The sequence below is a fragment of the Doryrhamphus excisus genome, chromosome 16 (genome assembly GCF_030265055.1).
Source record: "Doryrhamphus excisus isolate RoL2022-K1 chromosome 16, RoL_Dexc_1.0, whole genome shotgun sequence".
Lineage (NCBI taxonomy): Eukaryota > Metazoa > Chordata > Actinopteri > Syngnathiformes > Syngnathidae > Doryrhamphus > Doryrhamphus excisus.
The window spans coordinates 2,467,042-2,485,254 of NC_080481.1; the positions used below are offsets into that span (position 1 = coordinate 2,467,042).

General features: G+C 36.0%; 1 protein-coding gene across 6 annotated transcripts in view; it reads left to right on the forward strand.

Moving 5' to 3' along the window:
* LOC131104516 (plakophilin-4-like) overlaps positions 1 to 18,213 on the forward strand; it is a 44,585-nt gene that overhangs the window by 5,679 nt on the left and 20,693 nt on the right. For 3 of the 6 annotated variants that reach the window (XM_058051801.1, XM_058051800.1, XM_058051802.1), the window contains exons 3-10: positions 5,507 to 5,619; positions 8,037 to 8,071; positions 8,252 to 8,362; positions 8,720 to 8,874; positions 8,950 to 9,403; positions 13,719 to 13,889; positions 17,600 to 17,801; positions 17,909 to 18,041. In XM_058051801.1, the coding sequence (XP_057907784.1) occupies positions 5,507 to 5,619; positions 8,037 to 8,071; positions 8,252 to 8,362; positions 8,720 to 8,874; positions 8,950 to 9,403; positions 13,719 to 13,889; positions 17,600 to 17,801; positions 17,909 to 18,041 (1,374 nt within the window). The remainder of the gene's footprint in view (positions 1 to 5,506; positions 5,620 to 8,036; positions 8,072 to 8,251; positions 8,363 to 8,719; positions 8,875 to 8,949; positions 9,404 to 13,718; positions 13,890 to 17,599; positions 17,802 to 17,908; positions 18,042 to 18,213) is intronic. The other 3 variants (XM_058051804.1, XM_058051803.1, XM_058051805.1) reach the window with 3 other exon arrangements.

An 18,213-nucleotide genomic window follows, 5' to 3' on the forward strand; every position in this document is an offset into this window, starting at 1 on the left:
ATATAATAATAATAATGATGATGATGATTATTATTATGTTAATATATTGGTAACTTTATTACTGATTGAATACTGATTGAATAATATATTATTATTATATAATAATAAAAATAATAATTATTATTATTAATATGTATATTATCTTATATATATTATATTAATAATTATTAATAATTGAAAAACAAAATAATAATAGTATTGTTATTGTATTTTAATAATGTAATTATATATTGTATATATTATATATATTATATTTTATATTATTATTATTATTATTATTATTATTATTATAGATTTTATCATTTTATATTATTATTTTTTATTATTATTATACATGCTCTGAGAACACAGCATTTCGTCTATGTACTGTTTATAGGACAAAGGTGGGCTGCGGACATTCGATTTGATTCTATTTGATTACTGATTGAATACTGATTGAATAATATTATTATTATTATATTTTAATTATGTAATTATATATTGTATATATTATATTATTATTATTATTATATATTTTATTATTTTATATTATTTTTTAATTATTATTATACGTGCTCTGAGAACACAGCATTTCGTCTATGTATTGTTTATAGGACAAAAGTGGGCTGCGGACATTCGATTTGATTCTATTTGACTTTATTACTGATTGAATACTGATTGAATAATATATTATTATTATATAATAATAAAATAATAATAATTATTAATATTATCCTATTATATTATATTAATAATTAATAATAATAAAAAACTAAATAATAATAGTAATAATAATATTATTATTATATTTTAATTATGTAATTATATATTGTATATATTATATATATTATTATATATATTATTATTATTATATATTTTATTATTTTATATTATTTTTTTAATTATTATTATACGTGCTCTGAGAACACAACATTTCGTCTATGTACTGTTTATAGGACAAAGGTGGGCTGCGGACATTCGATTTGATTCTATTTGATTCGAATTGATTAGATTTGATTAGATTTGATTCAATTTGATTCAATTTGATTCAATTTGATTCAATTTGATTCAATTTGATTCAATTTGATTCAATTTGATTCAATTTGATTCTACGGTTAAAGTAGCACGCTGTAAGGCACGGGCAAAAAGAAAGCAAACAGAATAACGTGTCAAATGTATTTATTGTTTAGACACAGACCAATGTGTCTTAACCTTCAGTTCAATCAGTAATAAAGCTACCAAGCTACTGCTAGCTAGCACACATGCTACTATTTATATCCATTCCAGTCTGTTGCTATGCTAGGTTTGTTGCGCAAGCTTCAGCTCACCGGGGCTCTTGCATTGTTTTAAAGACATTAAAGATTTTATGAATTATTCTTATTGATACGGGAGATCATTCGGATCAGATAATATCTGCTCGGATCGGTTTATCATTCCCAATCCTCGTATCCAGTTGTGGTTTCACCTGAGGCGGTTCAGCCATTACTTTAAATTCCATCCTCTCCTGAAATGCCTTTTGACTGTGCTGGCCCTGCTAAACCTGTTGCTGCTCATCAAAAGGTGGGTGTTTGGAGAATGAAAAAGGGACTGAAAATGTTTGAGTGTGTCAGTGGGTCGCACGTGTGGGCGGACGGAGAAGAGAGATGGCTAAACACGATCCACGATGTGTTGCATTCTCCTCACTTAAGGTGATCGTGGGCGACATTGTTGCTTTTCCTCTTGTGATTTCTACGTCTAAGTCCGAGTCCATGGGGCCAAAATCCAAGTTAGGAGTTCAAGTACATCGGGGTCTTGTTTACAAGAGGAGCCAGATAAGGTCTCTCAGGTCAGGAAGGTTTTTCCAGGGACCTCCTTGGGGAGCGACTATGTCCCTCAACTGGTCTGAGAACACATTGGGATCACAGAGTAGCCGAACAAAGAAGCTTATGGAGAGGGATGTCTGGGTTTCTCTTTTTAGGCTGCTGCCCCCGGTTCTCATTGGGAGTGACCAGGATAGATAGGATCAGGAAGGAGTACATCAGAGGAACATTACATGTCAGAGACCTTGGAGATAAAGTCAGAGAGGCCAGACTGAGATGGTTGGGACATGTCGTAGAGGAAGGCGTAGAGGAAGACCAAGGAGGAGGTTTAAGGATGTAGTGAAGGAGGACATGAGGGTACACTGAAAAAAAATTACACTTTGGATCAACTTAAAAAAAATACTGTAATTTGTTACACCTAAATTTATTAGTTTTTCTCAAATTAAATATGTATTGTGGTTGAAATCATAAATTTAGATTTACTGTAAATACATTTTTGACCTTAAGACAAAGAAAGAAACTGCATTCATACAAAGTAAAAATACAATTCATAACAAAGACTGTAAACAATTTGTATCCTTTGTTACAACTTAATTTTTCATTTTAATTAATAAAAACTAATAAAAAACGAATTATAATAAAATAATTATATATAATATATATAATTATATATATAATTATGTATATATATATATAATTATATATAATAAAACTAATTTTTACTATTACATATAAGTATAGATTTTACTTTAATTGAATTCCTGTAATTTGTTAAATGCATTAAAACAATTTTTTTTTCTCAAATTAAATTTCTGATTCAGTATAAAGTATAATTTTAAATATACCTTCATCAAACAGACAGAATACTTTATTATTATTATTAATTAATTTGGGATTCCCTCAGGGAAATCACCACTGCTCCATAGCACTGTTTAAAGTAAATAAATAATAATAATAACACTAATAAAAGTATATAAATAAATAAATAAATAATTAAAATGTAAAAGATTATAAGATAAAATATAAAAACTCGAAAACATAGATATCATAGACACCATGTGAGAGAGACTGGAGGCGGTAGATTTGCTGTGGCGACATCTTTATACTCGAAAATGCTTACTTTAGGCCAGGGGTCTCAAACACTCGGCCCGCGGGCCAAATGTGGCCCGCAGGACACTACTTTGAGGCCCCCGCCTTGATATGAAAGTTTAATGTTAGTGCGCCCCCCCCGCGCAAGTTTGATATGGATGCTATATGGTATCATGTACCCAGAAAAAATTATTACGTTTGATTAATGTTCATGTTAAAGGTTAAATAACTGTTAATAGTTATCCTCCCTATCCGTGTGGAAGTGGTAAGTTTTTGGCTATTTAAGTTGAAAGGAAATAACTTGAAGGCTACCGTTTAGGTCGCTAGCTCTGTAGTTTGCGAGTTAGCATGTGTCTCAAGACCCTGCAGTTGCGCAATATGTTGTAAATAAAAAGAGTATAAATGTGACTATAGTCGTGTTTTGTCATGTCTACAGGGCTCTAATAATGCTTTGTTCATTTTAATATGAAAAAAATCATTTGTCTACCCACCAACTATATGTGGTTTCTTAAGTTTTTATTATTTGCCGTTTTATTATTATTATTATATTTTCGTCTTATTTTGTGTAGAAAAATAAAAAGTAAGATATTTGAGAACAGTGGAATGTTTTATCAGAGCTTTTCTTGTAGAAAATTGGAACTAAAAACTGTGTTTGATTTTTTTTTTGGAAAACCTGATGCGGCCCAGTCTCACCCAGACCGGAGCTCCAGTGGCCCCCAAGTAAATTGAGTTTGAGACCTCTGCTTTAGGCTAAATGTATGTCTAAATTGACTAAATTTACTTAGGAAAAGATTTATTGGTTAATATATTTATGAAAAACCCTGATATAACGAAGCCACAAATTTCGAAGTGCGAAGAAGCGGCGAGGGATTACGGTTTTAGCAACCTTTTGACGAGCGCTACAACAATTGCACGGCATCAAACACTGCGAACGTTGCGTGTCCCACGCAGCCGCTGACCCAAATACAACAGCACTTTATCAGGAGATGTAAAACGGAATTAAGTATCTTTTGTACTTTTAAAAGCTTAAACATCATCCGTTTACATCATTTAGAGTTAGTGTCAGTCACACAAAATGGGCTTCATTCTGAGGGGGCGGGTTTAGGCCATATGGACCGTGGGACGATGGAAAAATATGAAAATTTGGCCTGCCCTCATTAGCCATGTTGAATTGCCCCACAGGGGTGTCCAAACATTTTCCGACGAAAGGAAGCAAAACCGCTTGCCGCTTGATACCATCCATCCATTTCCAATGCCGCTTATCCTCACTATGCTGGAACCTATCCCAGCTGGGATACATATAGACAAACCAGAGTACCAGGAGAAAACCCACGCAAAAATACCCCAGCGTAGAATTGAACCTAGGTCTTCCCGATATGCTGACTGTGTGGCCTACATGCTAACCACTAGGCCACCGCTTGATAACATTTATGCCTTAAATTGTTCAGCTCATTTAGGATATGTCGACTATCTATGCCATAATTCAATATTATATTATAATTAGAGACATTTTGCCCCACTCCCGCTTTTCCAGCCAGGGCCACATATTGAAGAACGAAAGGATGCAAGGGCCACTATAGTTTGCGTTTCATTTCAGCAGTTTTTTCCCAAATATGTCAACTTAAAAAATCTTCATAAATGCTCTTCTCATATTATGTTTTTATCCCCATGATATTTTTATTTTTATTTTTATTTTTATTTTTATTTTTATTTTTATTTTTATTTTTATTTTTATTTTTATTTTTATTTTTATTTTTATTTTTATTTTTATTTTTATTTTTATTTTTATTTTTATTTTTATTTTTATTTTTATTTTTATTTTTATTTTTATTTTTATTTTTATTTTATTTTTATTAATTATAAAAATATTTGTATGATTGACTTATTTTTTTATTTTTATTTTTATTTTTATTTTTATTTTTATTTTTATTTTTATTTTTATTTTTATTTTTATTTTTATTTTTATTTTTATTTTTATTTTTATTTTTATTTTTATTTTTATTTTTATATATACATTTATTTTTAAAAAATTTTTTTTATTTTTTTTATTTTAATTTTAATGTTTATTATTTTTATTTTTTTTACATTTTTTATTTTTTTTTGTTTCTCGTAATATTCTGACTGAAAATGAACTGAAAAACAGTTGCTAAATGACATTATTTTCTTTCTTAATATAACAAGTTTATTACCATAAATATTTTTGGTTTTAATATTTTGACTTTTGTTTTTTTTTTTTTTAATCTTTTTTGTAAATGTTCTTCTTGTTCTTATGCCTTAATTCCCGTAACATTTTGACTTTATTCCAGTGGCATGATAAATTTTCCTGCAACCTAATTTTAAAATTACACTTGTGTTTGTGGCTGCACGGTGAGTGAGTGGTTAGCGTCCACACAGCTAGGAGACCCGAGTTTGATTCCACCCTCGGGGATCTCTGTGTGGAGTTTGCATGTTCTCCCCGTGCATGCGTGGGTTTTCTCCGGGTACTCCGGTTTCCTCCCACATTCCAAAAACATGCTAGGTTAATTAGCGACTCCAAATTGTCCATAGGTATGAATGTGAGTGTGAATGGTTGTTTGTCTATATGTGCCCTGTGATTGGCTGGCTAAAAAGGAAGCTCACAATGTCATGGTCTTCCGCAGGAGCTGCAGTTTGAGCGGCTGACACGAGAGCTGGAAGAAGAGCGTCAGATTGTGGCGAGCCAGCTGGAGAGGTGCATGCTGGGAGCCGAGTCGCCACCTGCAGAAAGCAGCAGGTAGGTTTTTTTTTCTCGTAAGAAAGGCGAAATACTCAAGATAGTCATCACTTAAGGAATCAGGGGAATCAGGGGAACCTGTAAGGTTGAACGCAATCGCCCAGTTAAAAATAAGAATGACCAGCGTTTCCCAACCGTTACTGAGACACATTTTTTACATTCGAAAAATCTCATTGCACACCAAAAACCAGGTCAAACAATAGATGAAAATATGAGCTGGAAACCTCATATTACAAATATACAACATAAAGTGGCCAGAAATATTTCAATATTGAAGAAAGCAAAATTTGTTGTCAATCAGAAATCACTCCACACTCTTTATTGCTCTCTGGTTCTACCATATCTTACTTATTGTTTGGAAATATGGGCTAATAACTATAAAAGCAATCTTCACTGGCTAAATGTACTGCAAAAAAAGGTCAGTAAGGATAATTCATAATGCCGCCTACAGAGAACATACTTAAAAAAAAACCTAACATAAAAAATAAAAAATAAAAATAAAAAAATTAAAAAAAATTAAAAATTAAAAATTAAAAATTAAAAATTAAAAATTAAATTAAAAATTAAAAATTAAAAATTAAAAATTAAAAATTAAAAATTAAAAATTAAAAATTAAAAATTAAAAATTAAAAATTAAAAATTAAAAATATACTTAAATTATATTAGGAAAGCAGGAAGTGAACAAATGCACCATGGGGTTGCACTCAAATTGAATGAATGAATATAACTTTTTTGTAAAACAGCCACAGGCCGCAAAGAGCCCCTGGGCTGCAATTTGGACACCTGGAAATCACTATGAAGCAAACACAAACAGCTAGTGGTTTGGTCCGCAACATATTAAAAAAATTAAACATGAAAAAAAAAAACCTTAAACTATATTAGGAAAGCAGGAAGTGAACAAATGCCACACTTACTGATTGTAAAAGTACCAGATGGAGGGGTAGGATTTAATAAGCTTTGCTTCTTCCTACTCCTTTTGGACATGTGGAACTGGGAATTGATTATGTGATGCATTCAATTGTAAATTAAAATTAAAATTAAAATTAAAATTAAAATTAAAATTAAAATTAAAATTAAAATTAAAATTAAAATTAAAATTAAAATTAAAATTAAAATTAAAATTAAAATTAAAATTAAAATTAAAATATATTAGGAAAGCAGGAAGTGAACAAATGTAACAGTTACTGATTGTAAAAGTACCAGATGGAGGGGTAGGATTTAATAAGCTTTGCTTCTTCCTACTCCTTTTGGACATGTGGAACTGGGAATTGATTATGTGATGCATTCAATTGTAAATTAAAATTAAAATTAAAATTAAAATTAAAATTAAAATTAAAATTAAAATTAAAATTAAAATTAAAATTAAAATTAAAATTAAAATTAAAATTAAAATTAAAATTAAAATTAAAATTAAAATTAAAATTAAAATATATTTGGAAAGCAGGAAGTGAACTAATGTAACAGTTACTGATTGTAAAAGTACCAGATGGAGGGGTAGGATTTAATAAGCTTTGCTTCTTCCTACTCCTTTTGGACATGTGGAACTGGGAATTGATTATGTGATGCATTCAATTGTAAATTAAAATTAAAATTAAAATTAAAATTAAAATTAAAATTAAAATTAAAATTAAAATTAAAATTAAAATTAAAATTAAAATTAAAATTAAAATTAAAATTAAAATTAAAATTAAAATTAAAATTAAAATTAAAATTAAAATATATTAGGAAAGCAGGAAGTGAACAAATGTAACAGTTACTGATTGTAAAAGTACCAGATGGAGGGGTAGGATTTAATAAGCTTTGCTTCTTCCTACTTCTTTTGGACATGTGAAACTGGGAACTGATTATGGGATGCACTCAATTGTAATTTGATGCATGTTCAAATGAAATTAAAAATTAAAATAAAGTAAAAAAAACACTTACATTATGTATTAGGAAAGCAGGAAGTGAACAAAACAGTTACTGGTTGTAAAAGTACCAGATGGAGGGGTAGGATTTAATAAGCTTTGCTTCTTCCTACTCCTTTTAGACATGTGAAACTGGGAACTGATTATGGGATGCACTCAATTGTAATCTGATGCATGTTCAAATGAAATTAAAAATTAAAATAAAGTAAAAAAAAACACTTACATTATATTAGGAAAGCAGGAAGTGAACAAATGTAACAGTTACTGATTGTAAAAGTACCAGATGGAGGGGTAGGATTTAATAAGCTTTGCTTCTTCCTACTCCTTTTGGACATGTGGAACTGGGAACTGATTATGGGATGCACTCAATTGTAATCTGATGCATGTTCAAATGAAATAAAACCATTACCATTGCCATTAAAATTTTGCTTGACTTCTGAACTGTATGACTGGCATTGAACTTTTTCAGCGTGACGTGACTGATACTTTTGCTTTGTCTTCCCGCTCAAGCTCATCTGAGAAGTCGTTTGCTTGGATGTCTGCGGGTATGAGTTCTCTTTTTCTACGCTGCACATTTATTACAAAAGATCCAAGCTGTGTGAAAATGGAAATCCCTTTTTGGCCGTGCATTGCCTTGCAAGGATTGCACCACAGCTTGGAAATGTTTGGGTAAATGTAAATCCCTGCGAGTCATTCTTTTCAATGTATGACCGATACTTTTTCAGAAGGAGACGCCCAGGGCGGGGCCATATCCGGACGTCAAGGTCGTCACGTCGTTGCAGAGGAGGCACAGTACCCGCCTGAAGTGGACCGTGCGTCTCTGCATGACAGTGAGGGTCTGTGCATTGATTGTGGAGGAAAAAGCCAAGCGTATATTCCACTTCCTGTGACGTCCCGTTTCTCTAGTAGTAGCTTTATTTTTCAATACTTTCATCAGATTGCGGCATCACGGGACCGAGAGTTTTGATGATAAGAAATCATACGGCTTCACAGTAAAGCTTTGAAAGCTCTTATTTATATTCCTCGCTCTGGAAATAAAAACATCCCCCACATGCAAAAAAAAAAGTAGGCCAGTACAGCGAGCACATTGTTGCCGTACAGCACATCGCCGTGATGCGTATTTTCCAGTGAAAGTGCTTTGTATGAGTTGAAAGGCGAAATGCAAATGAAGTCAAACGACTGATGTTTTCCAGGCTCGGGGGGGCACTCAGCTCACATGACGTCCTATTCGGACAGCGGCTATCAAGACAGCAGTGTCAGTTACTACAGCAACCAGAATGTCGTGCGTTCTGAGCCCCGTGCGTCCATTTCTAGAAGCCCCAGAGCCGAGGGTCAAGCATCTGGGCAGGTATGATGGATCTGTTTTTTAAGGGATAGTGTTGACAGGAAGTAGTGTGACTTCTTGCGTCTCTTGCCTTCTCAGCCATCCGGCAGGGTTCTCCGTCGGATGACATCCCTCCCGTCCAGGAGCCAGTCTCCTGGTTGCGCCACAGCCGGCACCGTCTCCCCGTCTCGCATATCCCTGCGAACATCCCAGGGCAGCACCTACGACTCACCGATTCTCTCCGAACCCAAACCGCTGGCCGCGATTTTCCCCGGAACCACAATGCCACCCTCCTGCCCGTCACCCTCGTCGCCAAGTGATTGTACACAAGCATTGGGTGGTGTCGGAGCGGGCGGCGGCGCCCGTTTGGGATCCACTCTGTCCCTAATAGAGGGGAGGGGTTTGCAAGGGTCGCCCCTGCGTTCCGGGATGACTGCGGTGCCCCAGCATTACGGATCTACACTGCCCAGACAGAGCCAGTCGCTGGCGTACGGCACGGACCCGTACGGCCTGTACCAGAGGAGTGGCCTGCCCCGCCCTGACAGCCTCATAGGTCAGTCGCTTTCCGAACTTCTACATCGTACCCAATCATGTGCTGAATCGTTACGAAACGCTTCAACATGGAATATGATCGGATAGTAGTTCCTCGGTTTTGGTCACTGATTGGTTCTAAAACTGGGGTGTCCAAACTTTAGATTTTTAAACTTTAATATTCCTAATAATAATAAACATATTATTAGTAAGGCTCTAGCATACCCGTGAAATAGAAATTTGACCATTTTTGCTGTTTTTTACATTTTTCCAAATATTAGGGCAGTGGTCTCAAACATGCGGCCCGCGGGCCAAATGTGGCCCGCAGGACACTACTTTGAGGCCCCCGCCTTGATATGAAAGTTTAATGTTAGTGCACCCCCCGCGCAAGTTTGATATGGATGCTGTATGGTATCATGTACCCAGAAAAAATTATTACGTTTGATTAATGTTCATATTAAAGGTTAAATAACTGTTAATAGTTATCCTCCCTATCCGTGTGGAAGTGGTAAGTTTTTGGCTATTTAAGTTGAAAGGAAATAACTTGAAGGCTACCGTTTAGGTCAGTGGCTCTCTAGTTTGCGAGTTAGCATGTGACATCATTAGAGCCCTCTAGAAATGAAATAACACCCCTATAGTCACCAATAGTCATAATCAGAGAATATAAGACATAACTGTAACATAAATAAATACCAATTCCTTTTATTTTTGGGCAGTAGCATGCTTGTTAGCATGCTCTTTAGCATGCTCGTTTGTTAGCTCGGTAGCTAGTGGCTGTCTGGAGTGCCTGGGAGTGTAAAGGTAATAGTTATATTTAGCTATTGTTATGCTTGAACATTTTTTATTTAGGCAAAAAAAAAGGGTGCCCATTTTGTGTAAGGGGGGTATTTTTACATTTTCCAAATATTTCTTCTTAAGACATTTTTATGAATGTACTTCTTGTAATATTATGACTTGATTCTCACAATATTGTTCTACTGCAACTAAATTATGGATTTTTTCTTTGATATTTCATATATACAGTATATACTGATATATATATATATATATATATATATATATATATATATATATATATATATCCTCACAAAATTTTTATTTTATTTTATTTTATTTTATTTTCATTCATCCATTTTCTACTGCTTATCCTCACGAGGGTCACAGAGGGTGCTGGAGCCTATCCCAGCTGTCTTCGGGCAGGAGGCGGAGTACACCCTGGACTGGTGGCCAGCCAATCACAGGGCACATATAGACAAACAACCATTCACACTCACATTCATACCTTTCGACAATTTGGAGTCGCTAATTAACCTAGCATGTTTTTGGAATGTGGGAGGAAACCGGAGTACCCGGAGAAATCCCATGCATGCCCGAACGTGAACATGCAAACTCCACACAGTTGGTGGGATTGAACTCGGGTCTCCTAGCTGTGAGGTCCACGTGCTAACCACTTGAACGCCGTGCATATTATATTATTTTTTTCACATAATAAGATGAGTTTAGAACACAAATTAATATTCTATTATATTATTAATATTATCTAATTAATTATATATATATTATTAATTTAATTAATTTAATTAATTTAATTAATTTAATTCATTCATTCATTTTCTACCGCTTTTCCTCACGAGGGTCGCGGGAGTGCTGGAGCCTATCCCAGCTGTCTTCGGCGTGAGGAGGCGGAGTACACCCTGGACTGGTGGCCAGCCAATCACAGGGCACATATAGACAAACAACCATTCACACTCACATTCATACCTATGGACAATTTGGAGTCGCTAATTAACCTAGCATGTTTTTGGAATGTGGGAGGAAACCGGAGTACCCGGAGAAAAAACACGCATGCAGAGATGGCCGAGGGTGGAATTGAACCCTGGTCTCCAAGCTGTGAGGTCTGCGCGCTAACCACTTGACCGCCGTGCCGCCCAAATTAATATTATATTATATAATTAATATTATCAAATTAATTATATAATATAATTATTAATATAATATTATTAATCTTAATTAATTTAAATAATATTAATTAATTTAATTAGTATTAATTTATATTATATTAATATTAAATAATATTATATTAATAATTATATTATGTAATTAATATTATACACAACGCTATATTTGGGTTAGAAAAGTAACCCATGGGTACTATTAGTATTAGTATTAGTATTAGTATTAGTATTAGTATTAGTATTAGTATTAGTATTAGTATTAGTATTAGTATTTGGGTTTTTAAAAACCAAATGGACTGCATGTAAACGTAGCCCATATGTGTGAAGTTTCGGACGCCCCTGCAGCGCCGCTGATGCCGCAACGACGCAGATTTACTTTTCCGCAACGTCACTAAGCCTCTCCCACTGACCCACATTGCAAGCTTTCTATCACAAAGCCATCAGCTGATTATCATCTGGCAGCGCTGCACTCTAAAGCATCTGCTTTATTCTTGATGCATGCTTCTTTCCGTACGGCGTGGCGGTCGCCGACAGAGTGGTGAAGCGCACGCACGCTCTTTGCACCCTTTGTGTGCGTTTGAGGAGAGCAGAGATACGGAAGCGTGTTTTCAGGGGCAGTGAACTAAGCCAAATGCCTCCTGTTTTCCAGCTAAGTGATTTTCTGCTACGTTGCCCAAGTCCCTATTCCAAGATATTCATTCAAAGCGGCGTAATCCCAGATTACTGATAGAAGATGAGCAACAATAGAAGACAGGTGCCCATCATTTCTATATTATTGGTTAACAAGCTCATAAGTGGCCGTATTGACAGATCATTCTCTGGTGTAGTATTTAGTAGTATTTATAATACATGGTGGAAATAAAGATGCAAGCATGAGTTAGCTCATCCAAACAGTAGCAGACTGGCCACCAGTAACGGGCTGGTTGACGGCTGTTATTATTATTATTATTATTATTATTATTATTATTAGTCTCCTAGCTCTGAGGTCTGCGTGCTAACCACTCATTTTATTTTTTTATTTTTTATTTTATTTTATTTTATTTTATTTTATTTTATTCATTTTCTACCGCTTTTCCTCACAAGGGTCGCAGGGGTGCTGGAGCCTATCCCAGCTGTCTTCAGGTGAGAGGCAGTGTTCACCAAGGACTGGTGGCCAGCCAATCACAGGGCACATATAGACAAACAACCATTCACACTCACATTCATACCTATGGACAATTTGGAGTCGCTAATTAACCTAGCATGTTTTTGGAATGTGGGAGGAAACCGGAGTACCCAGAAAAAGCCCACGCATGCACGGGGAGAACATGCAAACTCCACACAGTGGGATTGAACTCAGGTGTCCTAGCTGTGAGGTCTGCGCACTAACCACTAGACCGCCGTGCAGCCCGGCTTTTTCATTATTCATTCATTCATTTTCGAGGGTCGCGGGGGTGCTGGAGCCTATCCCAGCTGTCTTTGGGCAAGAGGCGGGGTCCACCCTGGACTGGTGGCCAGCCAATCACAGGGGAACATATAGACAAACAACCATTCACACTCACATTCATACCTATGGACAATTTGGAGTCGCTAATTAACCTAGCATGTTTTTGGAATGTGGGAGGAAACCGGAGTACCCGGAGAAAACCCACGCATGCACGGGGAGAACATGCAAACTCCACAAAGAGATGGCCAAGAGTGGAATTGAACCTAGCTGTGAGGTTTGCGTGCTAACCACTAGACCGCTGTGCCGAGTAGGAATCCTCATTTAAATAAAATAAATATAAATGTAATATTTTGTAATTAGACCATAGAAAACCTGTTTATGACCGTCTAAATACGGGTTTTAACATCATTAGAGCCCTCCGGAAATGAAATAACACCCCTATAGTCACCAATAGTCATAATCAGATAATATAAGACATAACTGTAACATAAATAAATAACATTTGCTTTTATTTTATGAGTCTGGCGCAGATGAACCACGATAAACGAGAGAAATTGGTTAGCTAATCCACGCTAATATAATTCATGTATCGCACAAAAAACTGACATCTCAATTACAGTCGTCCCTCGCGATATCGCAATCCTACCGTGCCCACGTAGAACTGGTAAGTTTTGAAGAAATAAATTCTGGTTAGCTCGTTAGCATGCTAGTTTGTTAGCTCGTTAGCTAGTAACTGTCTGGAGTCCCTGTGAGTGTAAAGGTAATAGTTATATTTAGCTATTGTTATGCTTGAAAATGTTTAATTTAGGCTAAAACCGTGATAGAGTGAAGCCGGAAAATTCAATGCTGCTGCATTCCGAGGTAAGGGACGCGGGTTCGATCCCAGCCGTGGACTTTAAAAGCTTTAAAGTTATTTGTATGTTTGATTGTCTTGGTCCTTGTGTGTTCACCTGCAGGCCTTCACAGCTCCTACGCTACTCAGTCAGGACAGATTGACCCCGAGCTGAGAGCCACGTTGTCTCCAGATTGTCACATGACGCCAGTTTTTGATGACCACGCCTTCCACAGCCCGCTGTTCCACAGCCCCTCTCACGAACTGCAGGGGTCGCTCTACGGGACTGGCACAGGTACATGCATGTTACAGTTGACTTTTATTGTGGTGTTGGTCATAGACAAGATATGTTGAGATATTTAAATGTGTTCTCGTCGTCGTTTCTGAAATATGGCGTCATTGCGAGAAGGAGATCTGCTGACCAGCCACAGGCTGCCGATTTCTCCCTGGTGGCATCCATCTTATTTATATTAGTAAGCTGTATTCTCAGGATGTTGCACACTGAGATTAGTGATGGTTTATACATGCAAGATTTGTATTTGTTGTCCCTGAAGTCAGAACTTAATTAAGCTTCCATTTAATCGCAGGGAGGAAGTTGTTTACATTCTCCGATTTGTGTTTCGTGTTATGTTTCCTGTTTGAATATTTTCTGTTACGTTTCATGTTACATTTCATTTTGTGTTATGTTGAATTGTTTGGTGTTTTTCATGTTTCGTGTTATGTTTTCCTTCATTTTCTACCGCTTTTTCCTCACGAGGGTCGCGGCGGTGCTGGAGCCTATCCCAGCTGTCTTGGTACACCCTGGTACACCCTGGACTGGTGGCCAGCCAATGACAGGGCACATGTCTGAGGTCTGCGTGCTAACCACTCAACCGGCGTGCAGCCATTTTATTTAATTTTATTTAATTTTATTTAATTTTATTTTATTTAATTTTATTTAATTTTATTTTTTTTATTTTATTTTATTTTATTTTATTTTATTTTATTTTATTTTATTTTATTTTATTTTATTTTATTTTATTTTCATTCATTCATTCATTCATTTTCTACCGCTTTCTCCTCACGAGGGTCGCGGGGGTGCTGGAGCCTATCCCAGCTGTCTTCAAGCGAGCGGCGGGGTACACCCTGGACTGGTGGCCAGCCAATCACAGGGCACATATAGACAAACAACCATTCACACTCACATTCATACCTATGGACAATTTGGAGTCGCTAATTAACCTAGCATGTTTTTGGAATGTGGGAGGAAACCGGAGTACCCGGAGAAAACCCACGCATGCACGGGAAAGAACATGCAAACTCCACACAGAGATGGCCGAGGGTGGAATTGAACCCTGGTCTCCTAGCTGTGAGGTCTGCGCGCTAACCACTAGTCCGCCGTGCCCGTGTTATGTTTTGTGTTATGGAATTTCATTGATTTGCGTTACCTTTCATGTTTACAATGTTTGATGTTACATTCATGTTACACTTCAATTGTTACGCTTCATGTGTACGATGTTTCTTGTTGACAGTGTTTGGTGTTGACGTTTCCTGTTACAAAATGTCATGCTGTAACGTGAAATGTTCATTCACGTGAATGGTGTGTTACGTTTTATTATTGTGTGTTTTTCATGTTTTGTGTTATGCTTTGTGTTACGGAATTTCATTGTTTTGTGTTACCTCTTGTGTTTACGATGTTTCATGTTACATCAATGTTACATTTCATTTGTTACGCTTCTTATTACGTTTCATGTGTACGACGTTTCTTGTGTCTTGATGTCGTCCTTCTCGGAGTGTTCTGTTTTTGGTTTCTTGTTGACGGTGCTTCGCGTTACGTTTCATGTTGACAGTGTTTTGTGTTGACGTTTCCCGTTACAAAATGTCATGCTGTAACGTCAAAAAATGTGTGTTACGTTTTATTTTTGTGTGTTTTTCATGTTTTGTGTTATGCTTTGTGTTACGGAATTTCATTGTTTTGTGTTACCTCTTGTGCTTACAATGTTTCATGTTACATCAATGTTACATTTCATTTGTTACACTTCCTATTACGTTTCATGTGTACAACGTTTCTTGTGATGGTGCTTCGCGTCACGATTCATGTTGACGTTTCCTGTGACAAAACTTTGTGCTGTATTATGAAAAATGTTGTGTTGTGTTTAATGTTACATTATTTTGTTAAAAGTAATATTTGCAATGTTTTATGTTACGTTCATGTTACATTTCATGTTGCAATATTTTGTGTTATGGCATTGATGATGTTTCTTGTTGATGGCGCTTGGTGTTACCTTTCATGTTGACAGTGTTTTGTGTTGACATTTCCTGTTACAAAATGTCATGCTGTCATGTGAAAAATTGTGTGTTACATTGAATTTTTTGTGTTACCTCTTGTGTTTACGATGTTTCATGTTACATCAATGTTACATTTCATTTGTTACACTTCTTATTACGTTTCATGTGTACGACGTTTCTTGTCGACGGTGCTTCGCGTTATGTTTCCTGTTGCTGTTTCCTGTTGCTGTTTCCTGTTGACGTTTCCTGTTGACGTTTCCTGTGACAAAACTTTGTGCTGTATTATGAAAAATGTTGTGTTACGTTACATGTTACATTACTTTGTTAAAAGTAATATTTGCAATGTTTTATGTTACGTTCATGTTACATTTTATGTTGCAATATTTTGTGTTATGGCGTTGACGATGTTTCTTGTTGACGCCGTTTGGTGTTACCTTTCATGTTGACAGTGTTTTGTGTTGACGTTTCCCGTTACAAAATGTCATGCTGTAACGTGAAAAATTGTGTGTTACATTAAATTTTTGTGTGTTTTTCATGTTTTGTGTTATGCCTCGTGTTACGGAATTTCATTGTTTTGTGTTACCTCTTGTGTTTACGATGTTTCATGTTACATCAATGTTACATTTCATTTGTTACACTTCTTATTACGTTTCATGTGTACGACGTTTCTTGCTGACGGTGCTTCACGTTACTTTTCATGTTGACGTTTCCTGTGACAAAACTTTGTGCTGTATTATGAAAAATGTTGTGTTATGTTTCATGTTACATTATTTTGTTAAAAGTAATATTTGCAATGTTTTATGTTATGTTCATGTTACATTTCATGTTGCAATATTTTGTGTTATGGCGTTGACGATGTTTCCTGTTGATGGCGCTTCGCATTACGTTTCATGTTGACAGTGTTTTGTGTTGACGTTTCCTGTTACAAAATGTCATGCTGTAACGGGAAAAATTGTGTGTTACGTTTTATTTTTGTGTGTTTTTCATGTTTTGTGTTATGCTTTGTGTTACGGAATTTCATTGTTTTGTGTTACCTCTTGTGTTTACGATGTTTCATGTTACATCAATGTTACATTCTTATTACGTTTCATGTGTACGACGTTTCTTGTCGACGGTGCTTCGCGTTATGTTTCATGTTGCCGTTTCATGTTGCCGTTTCCTGTTGACGTTTCCTGTTGACGTTTCCTGTGACAAAACTTTGTGCTGTATTATGAAAAATGTTGTGTTACGTTACATGTTAGATTATTTTGTTAAAAGTAATATTTGCAATGTTTTATGTTACGTTCATGTTACATTTTATGTTGCAATATTTTGTGTTATGGCGTTGACAATGTTTCTTGTTGATGCCGTTTGGTGTTACCTTTCATGTTGACAGTGTTTTGTGTTGACGTTTCCTGTTACAAAATGTCATGCTGTCACGTGAAAAATGGTGTGTTACATTTAATTTTTTGTGTGTTTTTCATGGTTTGTGTTATGCTTTGTGTTACAGAATTTCATTGTTTTGTGTTACCTCTTGTGTTTATGATGTTTCATGTTACATCAATGTTACATTTCATTTGTTACACTTCTTATTACGTTTCATGTGTATGACGTTTCTTGTGTCTTGATGTCGTCCTTCTCGGAGTGTTCTGTTTTTGGTTGCCGCCTACTTTCTAGGAAAACGTTTAAGAGAACTGCGTTTGTGTCTCAAGAGAGCAAAAAGCTCACCTGTCTTTATCCCGGTTTGATTTTTTTCAGGTGTGGCGACCCTGCCTCGCACCACGAGCCACTGCAGCACGCTGCCGTGCCAAAGGAGCAGCTACGGGTTGAACAACGCCACCGTGTACGTCGACTCCTTCAGGGTACCCGCAGATCCCGTTTACTCTCACCGCCATTCTGATCTGGTGGAGCGGATGGTCACGCGCACGCCATCCATGGAGAGCATCCACAAAGACCCCAGGTGCAATAAATAAAGGACCCTCATGAAACGACTTAGTTCCGCCCCCAGGTGAGAAAACAAGATGAAGTGCAAACTCAACTCAGTTCTCGTTCTTTTTTCACCCTCAGAGAGTTTGCGTGGCGAGACCCGGAGCTACCAGAGGTCATCCACATGCTGCAGCACCACTTCCCCTCAGTGCAGTGCAATGCCGCCGCTTATCTGCAGCACCTCTGCTTTGGAGACAACAGGATCAAAGTGGAGGTGAGGGGCGGTCAAAATTATTTCATAACATGTTGTTTTCCAAATTTTGTTCTTGTAAATTTCCTTTCCCGAATTATGACGTTATTTTATTGTCATATTTTCACTTACTTTTTCAAAAAAATTGCGTATTTTCCGGACTATAAGTCGCACTTTTTTTCCTAGGTTGGCTGTT